General features: G+C 38.9%; 1 protein-coding gene across 7 annotated transcripts in view; it reads left to right on the forward strand.

The window, feature by feature from the left end:
* Positions 1-1,258: 1,258 nt before the first annotated feature.
* snx20 (sorting nexin 20) overlaps positions 1,259-19,783 on the forward strand; it is a 30,495-nt gene continuing 11,970 nt past the window's right edge. Inside the window, exons 1-5 of one of the 7 annotated variants that reach the window (XM_059651551.1) lie at positions 1,259-1,421; positions 4,032-4,096; positions 7,586-7,624; positions 7,790-7,940; positions 8,600-8,751. In XM_059651551.1, coding sequence (XP_059507534.1) covers positions 7,802-7,940; positions 8,600-8,751 — 291 coding nt within the window. In that variant the 5' untranslated portion in view covers positions 1,259-1,421; positions 4,032-4,096; positions 7,586-7,624; positions 7,790-7,801. Of the gene's footprint in view, positions 1,422-4,031; positions 4,097-4,121; positions 4,306-4,859; positions 4,904-7,585; positions 7,672-7,789; positions 7,941-8,599; positions 8,752-19,783 lie in introns of those variants that run through there. The other 6 variants (XM_048546768.2, XM_048546767.2, XM_059651552.1 and 3 more) reach the window with 6 other exon arrangements.

Below are 19,783 nucleotides of genomic sequence, written 5' to 3' on the forward strand. Positions count from 1 at the left end.
TAAAAATCTGTGAATCTACAGTGTGTTTCACATCAAGGGGTTCCAAAGGATGAAGATGTTGAGCATTTAAATGGAGAACATTAAAATCTCAAAAGATCATTTCAAAAACTTTTTTTTTCTTTAGCATCACCTGTGGTGCTGGACTTTCATCAAACTGACTATCATGTCACTTGAATATGCTAATGTAATAAACAGCCTCTGGATTTTCTCTCTCAATATGTAATATTACAACATCATAAAATATTTACAGCATGTCAGGAGGCTATTCAGACCATTGTATCTATGTCAGCTGTTTGTGAGAGCATTTTAAAAGTGCCACTCCCTGGCAGCTCTGCGGGTAACTCCCTTCAGGCCCATAGGGAATCACTAATTAAACTACTTAGGGAGCTCAGTCAGTATGAGTTCCCTTGATATTAGACATAGGCTAGGCCAGCCCAGCTCTAAATTATTTACAAAACCAGACCCAGCCCCTTCTATCTCTCCCTACTCCCCTTTTATTTTAATGACTCGCATTGCCCATAATAGGCCTTGCTTTTAAATATTTAATTGGCTACACAAGTGATTTTACTGGTGGTGGTTAACAGTTTTAAAAGGATCCAAAATAAAAAAAAACTACGGTGATCTGATGGTAGGAAATTCATTCAGATGTGTGGATAAATAGAAAAGATATTAGAAAGACAAACAAAAAAACTCAAAAAAGTAGAATAAAAGCAGACCCAGCCTACATGGGTGATTACAGGTGGTGGCTATTAGTTTATATAAAAACAACGACCGTGATTTGGTGGTGGGAAATTGTTTAATTGAGTGTCACAGTACTCCTGGATATAACAGAAAACAAACAGGCTGAGCCACTGCTCTATTCTGGTGTTAAACAGTTGGGTTTCCTAAATTATTGCACTTTGTATTCCACCACCCCCCCCCCCCCCCCGCCCCAGATAACCAAACAATTTTCTTCCAAAGGTAACATCTATAGCTAAATCCACCACACCCTCAGACATTGCATCCCAGATCCTAACCACTTGCTGCAGTAAATAAATCTTTTCCTCGTGTTATTGACACTTCTGCCAGTCACTTAAAATCAGTGTAAATAATCCTCAATCCTTCCACCAAAGGGAACAGTTTCTTCCTACCTAATTTTTAACTATCTTTAGATATTGTGTCTCTTTAAAAGAAGCTTAAGGAACACTTTACTTTGCATAAACCCCTCCCTTAGAGGAAGTAGTTAGTATAACAGTACATAGCTTCTTTTAAACCAACATAACGCAAAATGTTCTTATCGCTGCACATGTCCACAGAAACAACGTTTCTATTTATGTAAAACTGGAAACACTTTAGTTCTTTGCAATTGTTGTGATGATAGATGTAAAGTCTGCCTTTATTTTTTTGCCTTACCTCCAGGACAAAACTCAGGCTTTTTAAAGGTTAGTTCATGCTTCGAACTCAGTGCTTCCTATTTTCTTTATCGCTTTAATGTATGCGTACTGCCTAAAAATAGTTAAAGGTTTGGGTTTTCTTTTTCCAACTGGTATTTAAAATATACAGGATGTATATAGATATTTGTAATATGTTTGTGTTTATTCAATAAATTTTGAGGAACCTTTATTGGAACTAAAAGGTTATAACAATTTTGCTGTGTGTGGGGGGATCCATTGCTTTGAGCTGTGCACAGAGTTCATTCGGTTCTGGCAGTGATGGAGATGTGGAACTTGTAGTCTCGAGTGAAATTTTTGATTTTATGATGGACACTTGAATTTCAGCTTAAGTTGCCTAGTCATGAATGTAATAATCTTGCATAAAGTAAAATTAGTAATAACTAAATATTTTCCATAAATTAGGTAAAACAATTTAGTGTAAATAATCTCATCTAAAATGTGTCTTATAATGACTGTGTAAATTCTGAATGGTATAAACCGTGCTGTTTAGAAAGCAGAGGTAATCTATTGGAAGTCTTTAAGGCGTTCGATAGGGTGATGGCGTCTACAACTAGCAGTCTTACGGAAGAAATAATCACTGCAAAATCAAATAAGAAATTCAACAAAATAAAACCAGGAACTGCGATGCTGGAGATCTGAAACAAACAAACAGAAATTGCTGGAGAAACTCAACAGGTTTGGCAGTATCTGTGGAAAGAAAACAGTTAACATTTTGAGTTCAATGACTCTGATTCAGAAATTCAGTCATAACTTCTATTTAGGGGTGGGACAGTGGCTCAGTGGTTAGCACTGCTGACTCACAGCGCCAGGGACCTGGTTCCACACTCGGGCCACTGTCTGTGTGGAATTTGCACATTCTCCCTGTGTCTGCATGGGTTTCCTCTGGGTGCTGCAGTTTGCTACCACACTCCAAAGATGTGTAGGTTAGATGAATTGGCCATGTTAAATTTCCCGTAGCATTCATGGATGTGAAAATTAGGTGGGTTATAGGGGTGCTGGGTGGGATGTCTGAGGATTGGTGTGGACTTGTTGGGCTAAAGGGCCTGTTTCCACACTGTAGAGATTCTATGATAATTCTGTGATAGTGAGAATGTGAAACTTGCTACGGTATGGAGTGATTGAGACGCTGAAGGGGAAGAACGAAAAGCGAATAAAGGAGAACAGAATAGAATGACAATCATAGGATGAGATATCACAATGTGAAAGGAGGTAGATCATAAACTATCAGAGGGCTGCTGGAATGCATAAACTACCACACTGTTATGGCAATCGGCCATGATCTAGGTACACAACTTTTTTACCCTCACTGGAGGCTTTAATTGTATACCAAAGAAAATCAAGGGCCAGAAGCAAGTTTAATGAATCTTTCCTTTTACTATCATCACATTCAAGTTATGAATACAAACAGACATATCTGTTCCATTTTATCCACCCATTAAGACTGACAACGGCTCACTAATGCCATTAAGTTTTGGCAAAACAAATTAGCAAATTGAAGTAGATTTTTGTGGTCTAGGTTATCAGGACTCATTGGTCTGAATTGATCCACCAGTTATACTCTCAGCACCCCTATCTTTTTTGGTTATATAATGCAGATGGAAGTTTCACAATGTGCTTGCTTTCGAAAAGCCCAGAAGAACACCTTTAAAAGCTGAAAAGATACCACGTGTTATTAGTATGATATGGATGTTTCAGGGACTTTTGCTCTACATTTATAAAGGCCCCAGGAGATTATTACCAAAGTGCTTTATTTAACAGTATTTACATAAAAGGTTGAAGAGTGCATCCATGTGGAAATGAAGGAAATGTCTTTGTATAAAATGAAAAGACTTTTTACACTTGCCAGCTATGCTGCAGATGAGTCAGGAGCTGCTGCAAAGTGTTTTTCTTTAGCGTAGTCACTTGTGTTTTGAAGCATTTTTACACCTGATAGACCCATTTATTTGAATTATTAAGTTCAGGATTTTTTTTAAAAAATAACCTTTTTCTTCTAATTAACTTTACAGAGAAGGGGCTGCAAAATGGAACTAGATGGGTTGCACTTTCAGGTGCCAGTATAGACATAGAGTTGAATGGCTTCGCAGAACCATAGATTAGGGGAGGCGATGGCCCAGTGGTATTATCGCTGGGGACTGTTAGTCCAGTGACCCAGATAACATTCGGGGGACTGGGGTTCGAATCTCACCACAGCAATGGTGGAATTTGAATTCAATAAAATGTCTGGAATTAAGAGTCTATTAAAGACCATGAATCCATTGTTGATTGTCAGGAAAAATCCATCTGGTTCACTCATGTCCTTTAGGGAAGGAAACTGCCATCATTATCTGGACTGACCTACATGTAACTCCAGACCCAAGGTTATATGGTTGACTCTGAACTGTCCTCTGGGCACTTAGGGATGGGCGATAAATGTTGGCCAGCGATGCCTTCATCCCATTAATGAATAAAGGAAAGAAAATATGCCTGGAGTGTGGAAGGAGGCCATTTGGCCCATTGAGTCTGTACCACCCTTGAAGTGCATCCCACCCAGACCCAACCCCACATCCTATATCTGTAATCTCACCTCCTTTACCTCTGTTGTAAATTCTATGATTACAGGATTCCACTATTTCAGAATCCAACCAGAAAATGGATTTTAGGACCCAGTGTGAAAAAGAAAACAGGTGAACAAAATAAAAGTTCAAGTTAATCCTGAAGTTAAAAATCAATTAAAGTAACATGATAAAGTTGGATTGAGAAAACGCAAAGTAGACAACACTAAATCTCGGAGTACGGTAAACCTACCTTGCTTAGAAACTGAACGATTGAGCCTGCAAGAGAAGGTCAGTTCCTAGCATGTGGGATGTGATCCTTGGACCAATCAAGGATCAAAGTAACTATGACTCTAATTCACATTCTATCTAATTCCATCCTTATCCGATGTGCCACCATGTATGGAGGTATAGCTGCCATTTGTAATTAGACTATTGACAGAGGCACTGGAAGATATGGCACCTTGAACCAACACTCCCCCGACTTCCTGGAAAAGGTGCAAGGTGTGGTGCATATAAGAACATACATGACAGTCATCAGTTAAAATTGTTGAGCTTCAGCAGGAGCTGTTTAACTCTTCACAACCGAATTGTAATGGGCATAGAATGCTGGATATATTGATGCACGATCAGACATTCAGCTGCCGTTGGAATGGCATCCTGCTCCTGCATCTTAAGTTTTGGTCACTATTTTGCTATTAGGCAGAAAACTGCCATAAACCTGGTAGAAGATCTTACACAGGCCAACTTCCTAATGTGTCAGTCCGCTTAATCTGATGCTCTATAACGAGGCTTGTTTATCACGACTTGCTTAATCGAATTCCTTACGTGAAAGTTAAGAGATACACCTTCAAATTTTGGAGAAATTCCAGATTAGTAAAAAACAAATTAACTAAGTGAAAACTGGAACTGGAAGATAGTCATAAAAATATTTAACAAGTAAGTGATTAATGTGGAAAATATTTCACAGATCATTAAATTGCAAAATGGTAATTATAATGTAACCAATATTCATATGTTTGTTAAACTTATAGAAACATATTCCCAGGATTGAATGCATGCTAGTCATCCACTGTAGGAAAATCCACTGGGGTCTATCAAAAAAGCAAGACTAAGAACATGTATTGCCAGCTGAGCCTTGAGAATGCAAGTGTATATATGTATAATGTAAAGTATGTACATTGTTGTAGAAGTAAATAGGTTCTGAAAGATTAATGTTAGAGTCTGCATTAAGCACCATTCATAAGGACTTGGGTTGGAATGGGTGCGACATCTTTGGTTTATGATATTGAGGTATACAGCCAAACCAAATCAGGCTCCCGACCGCTGTATTTGCAGCACAGTAAAATCAAAAGTTTCAAAGATCCTCAATTAACCTTAATAGTTCCTAAACAGGATTTCAAATAACTAATCCCAGGCTTTGTCAATAATCATTTCTAGACAAGAGGCTTGTACTTTAAACATAGATTTAGCAATTTATTCACAACAGTTGTTTTATCAAAGCAAAATTAAATAACAAAATTCATCTAATTAATGTCTATGATTTAAATCTAATGACCTTTACTTTCAGCCCCATGCACACAAGAGACAAACAAACTTGTTAAATAGATAAACAATGGCAAATAACAAAACTGATCAGTTTACTTAAGTGTCTTTCGCGATGCATTGGTTCACATCATATGATTATTGCTTGGGTGAATTTTTGAAGACATCAACTACTGCCACCTGTCAGTTCACTCCGAGGAAGTTTCAGTAATACTTATATCCTTATTCCATTCTCTGAACTTCCAATTGTGGATATATGGGAGATTCAGCAGGGAGCTTCATGTTGTAACATCATCAGACAAACTCTTTCTCACAGAAATGTCCAGTTCAAACCAGTTCAAAAACTCCAGCTCCTCCCTCGGTTTGACCATTCATATTCTCTCCTAGACTTGCTGGCACCAGTCCCCAGGTACCAACCTTGTTAATGGCCAAACATCTGTTAAATTTATTGCTTTCCTCAGAGTCAAAGAGACTGTAGAATCCTTTGATCAAAAACCAATCTGCAATTAACTTCCAGGCCTGGCCTAACAAATAAACAACAGCTTGTTTGTTCCTTTTTTTAAAAAAACCTCAAGTTGCTACCCACAATGCAAATACCATCTTCAGTTCACAGTTTACCAAAATTGATGAAAGAATTTTTAATAAACGCAAGGCTCTGATCATGAGGAAGCCATATCTGTTATCTTAATTCTCCACATAGCCCTAGAAAAATTGACCAAATTACTTCTACCTGATTGCCATAATGCAATAAGCTACATCGTGTTTAAAGCAGCGGCATTTTTCTCATTATGACTTACTGGAGGCTTTCTTTTACAATTGCAAACAAATTAATTCCTTAGAACTAAGAAAGTGGATTGTAACAGAGACCTCTCCAAACACAAAGTGGTGGTGTTTGACGTAAGATATACATACAACATTCACATATTTAGACTTTCAAGGCACATTAGATAAAAGGTTCCACATGGCATGTCCCTAAAATGGAATAAAAGAGATATTGCAGATTACTCGAGTGTGCAAATACATGATTTCTGCTCATCACATTATACATTAATTTTAAGTGCACTGGGGCAAGGCTCCAAATACAACTACAGGTAGACTCCAGGAACCATTGAACTGTTTACAAAATTAGCAGCATTCATAGTAGGTTTAACCTGTAGATTTTCAAAGTCTACAAGATTGACTCAGTAATGTATGTGACGTCCATGTAAAAATTTTCCGAATTTTGATTGTTTAAAATGAACTCTTTTTAAAACCATCTTTACCAATACTAAGACTTAGCAAAAAATGTCTGTGGTGACCAGTATTAAAATTGGACAAAAACGAGGCAAATGGAATGTATAAAATACACACATACAGAGAAAAAAAAAGTAACCATTACCAACGCAGCTCTACCATCACATTTGGAAATATAGCCACTATTTGCCAAGAGAAAGAGTGGCACCATGAACCCCCATGCCAAGAAATCAAGTCACGTACAAAGTACATAAAGACTATGAAATGAAATAATGGCAAAAGAACTGCAGAGAACAAAGAAGACAACTCATCACCACCTTCTTAATAGCAGCTAAATTTGGGCAATGAATGCTGACCTAATTAGCAGTGCCATCCTATGACTGAATGCAAAATAACTTAATATTAGACAAAAATACCCAAGAACACTCATGTTGGAAATCTGAAACAAAAACATATATTTCAGGAGAAACTCAGCATGTGTGGCAGAGCTAACATTTCAGGTCCACTGATCCTTCTTCAGGACTGATAAACATTCTCCAGCAATTTCTGTTTTTATAACTTATATCAAAATTATAATCAGAAAGACGACAGGAGGCATAGATAAAAGAAACTGAAGGGGATTTCTTATGGGTGCTAATGTCCATCCAGCAGAACAGCATTCAGATTTACCCTTTGGCACCATCTTCACAGTTGTGGTAAGCTCTGGAGATCACCCTTCCACAACATTTATAAAATAACTTCCACAGTTGTCTCAGTTCATTCCCAGGCTTTATTTAACTTTCAGATATTTTGAGAAATTTCTATGAATATAAACATATGCCTTTCTTCTTTGCATTCTTATAGATACCTTCAAAGAACGAATCCTCCACATTAGGACTTCAGGTTTGGATATATGTAACACGGTAAAAATACTGCATTCAATAACACAAGTAATCTTCAACTCAACAACTTTTACAGTTAATTAATGCTAAAAAATCATCCATCCACCAATCCTGTTCAAATAGGCACATGTAACAATACAATCTTGTGATTTTGTTTGGTGTGCAGGTTGTTAAAACAATGGAAGATTACAAGCAAAAAAAATCATCACTGAAAAATGAGGTTTCAGCAGCATTTTACAATAAAAACCCTATTAAGGAAGAAAGTGTTACTGAGGCTGCACAAGGATGCAGTAGTGATGTTTCACAACAAAACAAAGGTAAATGGTGTACTGTTACTAAACACTTCGAAAGAAGGTTTTACAATCATATTTAATGCTTAATTATGTTATTATTATGCAATTTGAATACTTTCCAGCCCATTCAGGGTTTATGTCCAAATGTTGTTGGCTTCTTTAATGCTCAGTTTCATCTTGAGTAAAACAGCATAAAACATTGAGCATCTGTGAATTATTCTTCCTAAAGCTTGGAAGAGCTAGGGCAACATGTTGGCACAGCATGTTAAAACAGCAGAGTAGCCAGATTTTTCAGTTTCTAGGCTCTACAGTCTTTGTTTTTTCGCTTATTTAGTTTAATGAACAGAATATTGTGGAACAAAAACAAAGTTGCTGGAAAAGCTCAGCAGGCCTGCCAGCATCTGTGAAGGAAAAAACAGAGTTAACATTTTGGGTCTGGTGACCCTTCCTAGGATCTGAGGCTTCCATATGCCCTATAATTTCTCTGATGCCTGGATGAGATAGGGCGTGGGCATACAAACATTTGATATCTACAGTAAATATTCCATCAAAAATACATCACAACAAAAGGTTGAAACATTATATTGATGAATTGAATTCAAGCCTTTTAAAAATTTGAATCTTTTACTAACATTCCAATAAGTTAAAATAACATCACGTTATAAGTTATCTCAATTTCTTAGCCCCTTACAGCACAGCAGTCCCAGAAACTACACTAACCACAAAGCAACTGTTGCAGTATTGGAACACTATGAATAAGAAGGTGAAGCCAATTCGACTGCTTTTTGAAATACCAGAAACTAGAACTGTAGAAGAACAGGGCTCGAAATATGTGGTAAGTTTGAGTCACCAACATGAATCATATGTAATTATACAACAGATAATGGCCAAATAATGATTACAAGGGCAAAAAATGTTGTTGGAACAAAATTTCAAGGAGTTTATAATTGTAGTTTAAGACTAGATCATAGTCTTGTGATACATTTTCCACTTTAAGTGCAGTTGACAATCTGGCTGCACATTGGGTTTGCAATTGCATTTTATTTCCAAAGCAAAATTTTAGTCAACTATCAGTTTAAAGATATTTGTACAGAGAGAAATTTAAAATCTTCCACGAACCAGCATATCATAATAAAATGTAATTTTAAAAAAATCTTTTGCATTAGAAGCATATATAATGGTATTTTGAAGAGTGGTAACATGATGCAATTATATTAATACTTCAGAAAATGTATTTAATATCTTGGTCCATTAAATGTGAGAATGATGATTCAAATCATTCAAGAAGGATTTATGGACATTTAAAGAGGCTAAAATTGATCAGGGATAGCAGCATGATTTTGTGCGAGGAAAATCGTATCTCACAAACTTGATTGAGATTTTTGAGGAAGTTACCAAAATGATTGGTGATGGCAGAGCAGTAGACATTGTTTATTTGAATTTTAGTGAAGCCTTTGACAAGGTTCCACATGGTAGGTTAATCAGTAAAGTTAAGACACTTGAGCTTCAGAGTGAGCTTACCAATTTTATTCAGGAGGAGACAGTGTAATGTGTGAGGGTCGCTTTTCAGACTGGAGACCTGTCACCAGCTGTGTTCCGCAGGAATCAGCTTTGGGTCCTCTTTTGCTTGTCACTTACAGCAGTGATATGGATGAGAATATAGAAAGCATGGTTAGTAGGTTTATGGATGACACTAAAACTGGAGACATAGTAGACAGTGAAGAAACTTTTCTAAGATCACAGAGGGATCTTGATCAAATATGCCAATGGGCTGAAAAATGTCAGTTGGAGTTCAATCTGGATAAATGCGAGGTATTTCTTTTATTCAACAAACAAGGGTAGGGCTTAAAGAATTAATGGCAGGACCTTGGGTAGTGTTTTAGAACAGAGGGACCGACGAGTGCAGGTACAAAATTTTTTAAAATTTGCGCCTCTTATAGCCAAGGTGGTTAAAACAGCATTTGGCATGCTAGCCTTCATTGCTCTGCCCTTTTGAGTATGGGGTTAGGAGGTAATGTTGAGGTTGTACCGGACATTGGTAAGACCTCTACTGGAATACTGTGTCCAACTCCGGTCGCTCAATTATAGGAAGGAACAAAAACTAAGCTGCTGGAAAAGCACTGCAAGTCTGGCAGCATCTGTGAAGGTAAAAAACAGAGTTAACATTTTAGGTCCAGTGACCCTTCCTCAGAACTGATGGTGGTTGGGAAAACATCAGTTTATATGCAGAAAAGAGGGGAGGGGATAGGGTGGGAGTTAAACGATAGGATAGAGCCTAAAGAGAGAGAAGAGCAATTGGACAGACAAAGGAGTTGATAACGATCAGGTTGGGAGAGTGAATTATTGTTAATGGGGACTCTTAGTGTCTAACATTGGGAAGTGTGTAATGGCAGGCTATATGGTAACAGGGCCTGGTGTGTGGGGTAGAGGGCTGGGACATGGGAGAGTTTAGGCTCTAAAATTGTTGAACTCAATGTTGAGTCCGGAGGGCTACAGGATCCCTGAGCGAAAAATGAGGTGTTGTTCTTCCGGCTTGTTTTAAGCTTTGCTGGAACACTGCAGCAAGCCAGATACAGAGACGTTAGCCAGGGAGCAAGGTGGTGTGTTAAAGTGGCAGGCAATGGGTAATTCAGGATTTTTTTTGGTGAGCAGATTGTAGATGTTCTGTGAAGCAGTCACCTAGTCTGTGCTTCATTTTCCCAATGTAGAGAAGGCCACATTGTGAGCAGTGAATGCAGTAGACTAGATTCTGGGAAGTGCAGGTGAAGCATTGCTTCACCTGGAAGGTATGTTTGGGGCCTTGTATACTGAGGAGGGAGAAGGTAAATAGGCAGGTGTTGCACCTTCGCTGGTTACAGGTGGAGGTGCCGTAGGCCTGTGGGGAGGTGTCTGGGGTGAAGGATATGTGGACCAGGGTGTTGCAGAAGGAACGGTCCCCTTCTGGAAGGCAGACAAGGGAGGGGAGGTGAATTTGTGTCTGGTGGTGATATCTTGCTGGAGGAGTTGGAAATGGCGTCTGATGATCTTCTGGATGTGGATGCTGGTGGGATGGTAGGTGAGGATAAGGGGAACCCTATCGCTGTTGTGGGAGGGAAAAGAAAGCGTGAGGGCAGAAGTGCGGGACATGGGTCGGACACGGTTGAGGGCCCTGTCGACCATGGAGCTGGGGAATCCCCGGCTGAGGAAGAAAGTGAACATTTCGGAGGCTCCCTTCTTGAAGTTGGCCTCATCTGAACATATACCACTGTGATGGAGGAGCTGAGAGAATGGGATGGAGTCTTTACAGGAAGTGAGGTGTGAGGATGTATAGTCCAGGTAACTGTGGGAGTCGAGATGAGAGATAATGGGAACTGCAGATGCTGGACAATCCGAGATAACAAAGTGTGGAGCTGGATGAACACAGCAGGCCAAGCAGCATCTTAGGAGCACAAAAGCTGATGTTTCGGGCCTAGACCCTTTCTGATGATGCTGCTTGACCTGCTGTGTTCATCCAGCTCCACACTTTGTTAACTGTGTGTTTCACTGGATTTGTAATGGATATTAATGGCCAATCTATCCCCAGAAATGGGAACAGAAATATCGAGGAAGGGAAGAGAGGAATAAGAGATAGACCAGGTGAAGGTGAGGGCAGGGTAGAAATTGGAGGCGAAATTGATGAAATTTTCCAATTACGGACGATAGAGGGAGCAGCACCTGAAAAGAGCTGTGGGTGGGGATTTGAATAGGACTTGAACAAGGAATGACCCATGTACCCCACAAAGAGACAGGCATAACTAGGACCCATGCAGATATTGTTAAGCTGGAGAGGGTTCAGAAAAGATTTGCCAGAATATTTCTGGGAATGGATGGTTTGAGTTGTAAGGATAGGCTGGGAATTATTTCACTGGAGTGTCAAAGGTTAAGAGGCAGCCTGATAAAAGTTTATTAAACAATGAGAGGTATAGATAGAGTGGATAGTTGTCTTTTCCCTAGGATAGGGGATTTCAAGACTAGGGGACACATTCTTATCGTGAGAGGAGAGAAATTTAAAAGAGACACGAGGGGAAATTTTTTTACGGTGGGTGGTTCACGTGCGGAATGAACTTCCTGAGGTAGTGGCAGATATAGGTACAATGTAGCATTTAAAAGACATTTGGATAAGTACATGGATGAGAAAGTTTTGAAGGGATATGGTCCAGGAGCAGGCAGTTGGGACTAGTTTAGTTTGGGATTATGTTCAGCATGGACTGGATGGACCAAAGGGTCTGTATCTTCGGCTGTATGACTCTATGACGCTATAAAAATCCTGCATCATACAGCCAGCGATAAACTGATGGCACTCATACTGAGCCTGAAGAAAAATGCTCACAATGATTAATGATAGCATCTTTTATGATGTTAAATGCTTTCTGTTATCAGTTATCACCAGTATCCAGCAAAAATCATGATGTTGAAAAATTTAAGCAGACAATCATGTTAAAGAATTTCTATACCAGGTAGTACAAAGTATTGATTATCCTTCATTTCAAATAAAGATTTGGATCGTACATATGGGATTAAAGCAGAAGATGAAATACCACAATATTTTAAAAATATTAAATTCTAGGGATATTTTATAATAATGGAAATAAACTAATATTCCATAAAAATAACGTCAGTTTATCATAGGCAGAGAGGTTGCTCAGTGCCATTGGTCCTGCAGGCAGTGGCCCCTTTGTGCTGACTGTTCCAAAGGAATATACACAATCTGAGTAATCATAATATGAACGTTGATTATGGAATAGATCCTAAAAGTGTACAACAATGCACTTAAAGACCGAGGATGTCTTTCTGGAGAATATTATCTTGAAGTAGATGGGAGTGTGATATCAGTTGAGCACCTGCTGAGGAAATTTCCAGTTGCTCTCAAGTTTAGCCTGAGCTATAAGATCGAAAAGGGAGCAGTGGAGAAAATGAAGACTCCTACAGAACAGTTAACAGCATGGTAGCAGAGAAACAACCTGGAAAGGTGAGACCTTGCATTGATCTTACTGAAGCTCCGATGAGCACTCAATGGCCTATATCAACCATTAAAGGAATATTGCCAGAAAACGGAAAGACAAAAGCCTACCCTAGACACTGGTAAGTGAAGCTGAATAAAACCAGCAGCTTCCTACCCACACTTTGGGTGCCCTTTGGGAGAAACATGTTGTTTGGAGAAACAAATGCTGTTTGGCATTTCCATGGCTCCAGAGGAGTATCTACTCAAACAATATAAAATGGTGCTTAATAAAAACCAAAAGAACAATGGATGCTGTAAATCAGGAACAAAAAGAATGTTGCTGGAAAAGCTCAGCAGGTCTGGCAGCAGTTGTGAAGCAGAAAACAGAGTTAATGTTTCGAGTCCGGTGACCCTTCATCAGAACTTCTGAGGCACTCTGCTTTTTCCTTCACAGATGCTGTCAGACCTGCTGAGCTTTTCCAGCAACTTTATTTTTGTTCATAAAATAGTGCTTATTCTGTCTATAGTGGAGATCGGCTAGTTCATGGATGCTCTGACAAAATAGAATTCTGACAAAACAAATTCATAATCTTCTAATAGACGGAGCTCACCAGATTAATCTGTCATGCGCAGACAGCAAAAGATTTTTGGCCGGTTCCAGAAAGATGAGATCTGTAGTAATGATGCATCACCCAATAGATTAGATTAGATTCCCTACAGTGTGGAAACAGGCCCTTCAGCCCAACAAGTCCACACTGCCCCTTGAAGCATCCCACCCAGACCCATCCCCCTATAACCCACACACCCCTGAACACTTCGGGCAATTTAGCATGGCCAATCCACCTAACCTGCACATCTTTGGACTGTGGGAGGAAACTGGAACACTTGGAGGAAACTCATGCAGACACGGGGAGAATGTGCAAACTCCACGCAGACAGTCGCCCGAGGCGGGAATTAAACCCGGGTCCCTGGCGCTGTGAGGCTGCAGTGCTAACCACTGAGCCACCGTGCCGCCTCTAAAAGCAAGTGCAAAGATGTAAAAGCAGCGCAAAGATTTCTTGTATTTGCAACTATTTAACCAAATTATGATTCAATTTTTCATTAGAGTGTGAGCCATTGCACCAACTCACTGCACACGATGTATGATGATATTGGGGCACAGAGCAAGAAATAATTTTCACTAATGTCAAACAATTAGTGACAATAATGCCAGTGCTGAAATATGATGGTATAAATGATGAAGTCTCCATTCACTGTGACACCAGCCAGACAGAACATAATACAGCAAATAAAACTGGTTGAATTTGCATCTAGGACATCAGCACAAATGTAATGATGATAAGCTCAGATCAAGAAAGTTCACCTGATTATTATGTTCGCTAATGAACATTGTCTCCTGCAAGTTGGTATTAATTTAAATGTGCCAAATGATATCAAGGGCAGTCACTCTCACTTTACCTGTGGAATTCTATTCTTGTATCCTTGTTTGTACAAAGCTGTGATGAAGTTAGGAGCTGAGTGACCCTGGCAGAATCCAACTGAGCCTCTGTGATCTATTTATTGCTAAGCAAGTGTTTCTTCATAGCGCTGTTGCTTTATCCTCTATTTTCACTTTGCTGATTATTTGGAGTGGGCTCATGGGGTACGAATTGGCTGGATTGGATTTTTCCTGCTTTTGTTTGTGGGTAGGATGTATGTGGCCACATTGTTTTGTCGCAATAATGGAACAACCTGGCTAGTAGCTAGTTCTGGAGCACAAGATTTCAGTACTAAGTTTTCAGGGCCATTGCTGTCTCTACAGAGCCACTCTGAGGGTTCACCCATGCCAGTTGGCATGTTCAGTACCATTTCCAGATTGACTTTCAGTTTCAGAAGTTATTGCGGTGTACAAACCTTGGAGATCCATGCAGAAGAAAAAGAAAGTGAGGCAATGTAGGTCAGGGCTCCTAAACTAGGCAAAATCCATTGCCTTCAGCTATATGCGATATCTTATTTCACAAATGTATTGCTGTCCACTCCAATGTAAATAATGCAGATAGGCCTGAGGCTCTACTACTTTGTAATTTATTGCTCCCATTCAGGATCGATCTCTTTCCCAAAGCACAATATTTTTAATCAGATTGCCATATGATGGTATTTTCACAAGAATTCAGAATATGGGGATAGTTCTTGGGATAAGAGCTCAAACATTTAGGACTATATTAGGAGAATCCATGATTGTGTTGAGAGTAGGCCAGTGGAGCTGTTTAATCTAAGTCTACTCCTATTTCAGACGTTCTAGTCGTAAGTTTTAAATAGAAAGAATTGATTTTATTACAGGCAAAACCTATCAAGTTCTTTAAATTCTAAGTTCCTCTTCTGCTTTTAAGAATGCCATTCGACTAAGATATATTTTGTACCATTTGCGCTTTCAACTGTTATACCATTCGATCTGTTTCAAACTAATTTGACAGAAGGTGATTGTTAGATAGTATGGAACCATTTTACAACCACTTCCTCTTTAAGAAGAGAAATAAACCACAAGTGACATGTCTAAAAATTGTTGTAAGCTACAAAAGAGGAATAGTGAGCTTCTAGGGAAACTTACTGCCTTTTGAATTTGTGAAAGCTTCAGTCATTTAATGTTGAACACATAAGCTAGATTTTTGTTTTTAGAATATAAAATATAATGATGAGTAACTGTGCAAAATGTTGATCACCAAATTTGAGAAAATAGTTTCCAGCTAATTATTTTAAGGGATTGCCACAGAGTTTTTGTATGTGCATTTTGGCAGTATGTCTGCATTTGTAACAGCAAGTATTGAACAAACAAAGCAACATTTCAGAATTAGTCACTGTGGAGTAATGAGATTAACTGGGAATGCTCATATTGATGATGTCAATGTCACATGAATATGTATTGAGAACCAGAGGAGACCATAAACTGCACCATAGCATTGGGAGAATATGTGTGTGTGTGTGTGTGTGTGTACATTAAGCTATAAATAAAGAGTTTTTACAGAAATAGTAGGAACTGCAGATGCTGGAGAATCTGAGATGACAAAGTGTAGAACTGGATGAACACAGCAGGCCAAGCAGCAGCAGAGGAGCAGGGAGGCTGAAATTTTGGGCCTAGACCCTTCTTTAGAAATTATGGCAGCAATTCAGGGCAGCTTTATTAAAAGGGACAGAGTATAAAAATTTTAAAAAATAGCAATAGACAGGGTCGGAAGTAGGAGAAAAGTGGTAAAAGATAAAATTAATAGCTCTCTAAATGAATGCATATGGCATTTGGAACAAAATAAATAAATTAATGCCATAAATACAGGTTAATGAGTATGATCTTATAGCTATCACAGAGGCATGGTTGCAAAGAAGTCAAAGCTGGGAACTAAATATTCAGGAGGATGTGACTTCTATAAAGGACAGACAGGCAGGAAAGAAAGGGAAGTAGAGTAGCATTGTTTGTAGGGGTTGGATTAAGTGTGAGAGCAAGAAATGGATCAGAAATGTAGAACTCAGACAGATGGAGATACGAAATAAAAAAGTGGAAATAGACAGTAGTAGGAGAGATCCACAAACCCCTCCCCCAACAGTAGTGACACAATGGAATTAGGACACTATGAGAGCGTATAAGAAAGGCACTGCATTAATCATGGGTGACTCTAATCATCATGTTGATTGAGAAAGTTGGATTGGCAGAGGTAACCATGAGTAAGAATTCATTGTACGTATTGGAGACAGTTTCCTATAACAATATGTGCATCCAACCAGGGTCACGCTATTTTTAGATCTGGTGATGCAATGAAACAGTGACCTGGGAAACAGTGACCAAAACAGGGTAGAACTCAATATTCCTTTTGAGAGAGAAGAACTTGGGTTGTGAACAACTATGCTAAGTTTAAGTAAGGGTAATTACAAAGAATAAGTGCAGAACTGGCTGGAAAGAAGTTTACCAGTAAAGATAGTTGATGAACAATGGCAGATGTTTAAGAAAGTAGTTCATGTTTCGCAGCAAAGATATATTCTAGTGACAAAGGAGGGGTCCCGGAAGGGATCAACCCACCACGATTAACCTGAGAAGTTAAGAATGGTATTAAACTGGTAAACCAAACAATGTGGCACAGTTTACTGGTGAACCACAGCGCTGGAAAAGTTTTAAAAACCAACAAAAGAAAACTAATGGAAAAAGAGTCAGAAGATAAACTTTGTAAATTTGCAAGTGATATCAGACAGACAGCAAGACGTTCTTTAAATATATAAAAAGAAAGAGAGAAGCCAAAAAGTGAACTTAGGTCCCTTATAGAATCAGGGAATAAGGGAAATCGTAATGGGGAATGAGGAAATGGCAGAGGAGTTGAATAAAAACACTGCATTGGTCTTCACAGTAGCATTCCAGAGTTAGTAAATAATTAAGTGGCAAAAAGTAGGGAGGAAATAAATACAATAACTGTCACTGGAGAACAAGTGGTAGGGAAATTAATGAGCCTAAAGACTGATAAATCTCCCTGATGTGATGGCATGTATCCTAGAATGTTAAAGGAAGTACCTACAGAGATGGTGATGCACTGGTTGTAATTTTTCAAGGCTCTATGGATCCTGGAAAAAGTCCAAGAGTATTGGAAAACTGCCAATGAACATCTTTATTCCTAAAGGAAAGTTCTTAAAAAAATAGGCAACTATAGGCTGATTAGATTAATGTCTGTTATAGAGAAAATGTTAGAATAGATTGTAAAGGAAGACAGAACATTTAAAAATGATTAACACAAGCAAAAATAGTTAGCATGGCTTCAGGAAGGGGAAATCATGCCTGACAAATTTACTAGGATTCTCTGAAGGCATATCAAGCAGGAGGAGCAAAAGGGAAGCAGTCAATTTTCAGAAAGTAAGGTGCCACACATTTAGGCAACTTGATATGGAGAAAATATATCAGCATGGATAGAAGATTGTGAAAATAATAGAAGAAAGAGTTGTGATAAGGGGGCATTTTCAGGATGGCTACCTGTAACTCGTGGAATTTCACGAGGATCAGTGGTGGGGCCAAAATTATTCAAAATATAATGAATGACTTCAATGAGGAGAATGAATGTACTGTAGCCAAGTTTGCGGATAATACAAAAATAAGGCATGTAGCGAGGACAACACAGAGAGAATATACACAGGCTAAGTGAATGGGCAAAAGCATGACAGATGGAGTGGATTCTGGGGAAATAGAGGAGCTGAATATTATATAAATGGAAAAAGACTGTAGAAACCTACATAAGAAAGGGAGCAAATTACTGCAGATGCTGGAATCTATACTGAAAACAACCAGTGCTGGAGATCACAGCGTATCAGACAATATTCATGGAGAGAGAGCAAACTAACGTTTTGAGTCATGATGACTCTTCATCAGAGCTCTAGACTCAATACATTAGCTTGCTCTCTCTCCGTGGATGTTGTCTGACCTGCTGTGATCTCCAACATCGATTGTTTTCAGTACATAACAGAGGGATTTGGGAATCCTCATGCATGACTCACTAAAAGCTAGCTTCTAAGTTCAGAAGGTAACAGAAAAAGGAAATAGAATGTTGATCTTTACTTCAAGGGGCATGAAGTATAAAAGTAAGGAGGCTTTCTAAACTAAACACTAATCAAACCAGGGCTGGAATAGATATCTTCTCCTCTATCCATCTTCGGTCCACCTCCCCCCTCTCCCTATTTATTTCAGAATCCTCTCCCCATCCCCCTCTCTGATGAAGGGGCTAGGCCCGAAATGTCAGCTTTTGTGCTCTTGAGATGCTGCTTGGCCTGCTGTGTTCATCCAGCTCCACACTTTGTTATCTTGGATTCTCTAGCATTTGCAGTTCCCATGATCACTGGAATAATCTGAACTGTTTTAGGCCCTTTATCTAAGTAAAGATGTAATGGCATTGGAGGCAATCCAGAAAAGATTCACTAGACTGATATCAGGTATGGATTCTCTAGCACCTGCAGTTTCCATTATTCCAGGTTTGGACAGACCCTTTCATGAGGAGAGCTGTGACTGTTGAGTCACTAAGTTAATTCAAGATCAAAATAGACAAGAGAATCAAGACTTATTGGAAAAAGGCAGGAAAATTAAGTTGTGGATTATAAATCTGTTCTGATCTTGTTGAATGGTGGAGCAGAATCAATGGGCCTACTTCTGTTCCTACATCATATGGTCACATGGATTTCAGTTGCAAAACCTTAGGATACAATATAGAGTTAGACCTCTTGACATTTAAAAAAAAATGCTGGCTGTGCAGTTTGCAGTGGAGAAAAAAAAATGAAAAAGGTGGAAAGCAGTTTTAATTCAGCAACAGAAAAACCTTGTCATCAAGAGAAAAATAGAAAATATTTCAATATTTCAGGACATTTAAGGAGACATCACAGACACAGCAAAAGGCTGCAAGTCAGACCGAGAGACCAGCCAAAAACAAAAGCAGAAGTTGCTGAAAAAGCTCAGCGGGGTCTGGCAGCATCTGTGAAGAAAAGATCAGAGTTAACATTTTGGGTCTGGTGAGACCAGTCAGCTGTGAGCACTAACCCAGAGTGCAGCAAGACAAACACAATCGCAAATAAAGGGGCAGCTGCAGGTCTTATGCAAAGTTTGGAGGCTGTTGTACCATTCTCAGAACATTCCTTCCATTCAAGGGATGGCACTAGGCACAAAATCAAAGATTTGGAAGCTATGCAAAATATAGAATATTTATAGCCTTAGGTAAAAATAGTCCTAAAGGATTGGATCTATATGACTGCAGTGATGAAGACCATCGTGAATGACATATTAGCAAGACAGAACACCAATGATTACGTGGTATCAAGTGAAGAAATATTATAGATGTTCAATATTTATTTCGGTATATACAGGAATTTAAAAGTGTGCATTGTTTAAAGCAGAAGTCAAGGGAAGCAATAGATTTGT

This window comes from Stegostoma tigrinum, chromosome 16, assembly GCF_030684315.1.
Source record: "Stegostoma tigrinum isolate sSteTig4 chromosome 16, sSteTig4.hap1, whole genome shotgun sequence".
Taxonomy (NCBI): domain Eukaryota; kingdom Metazoa; phylum Chordata; class Chondrichthyes; order Orectolobiformes; family Stegostomatidae; genus Stegostoma; species Stegostoma tigrinum.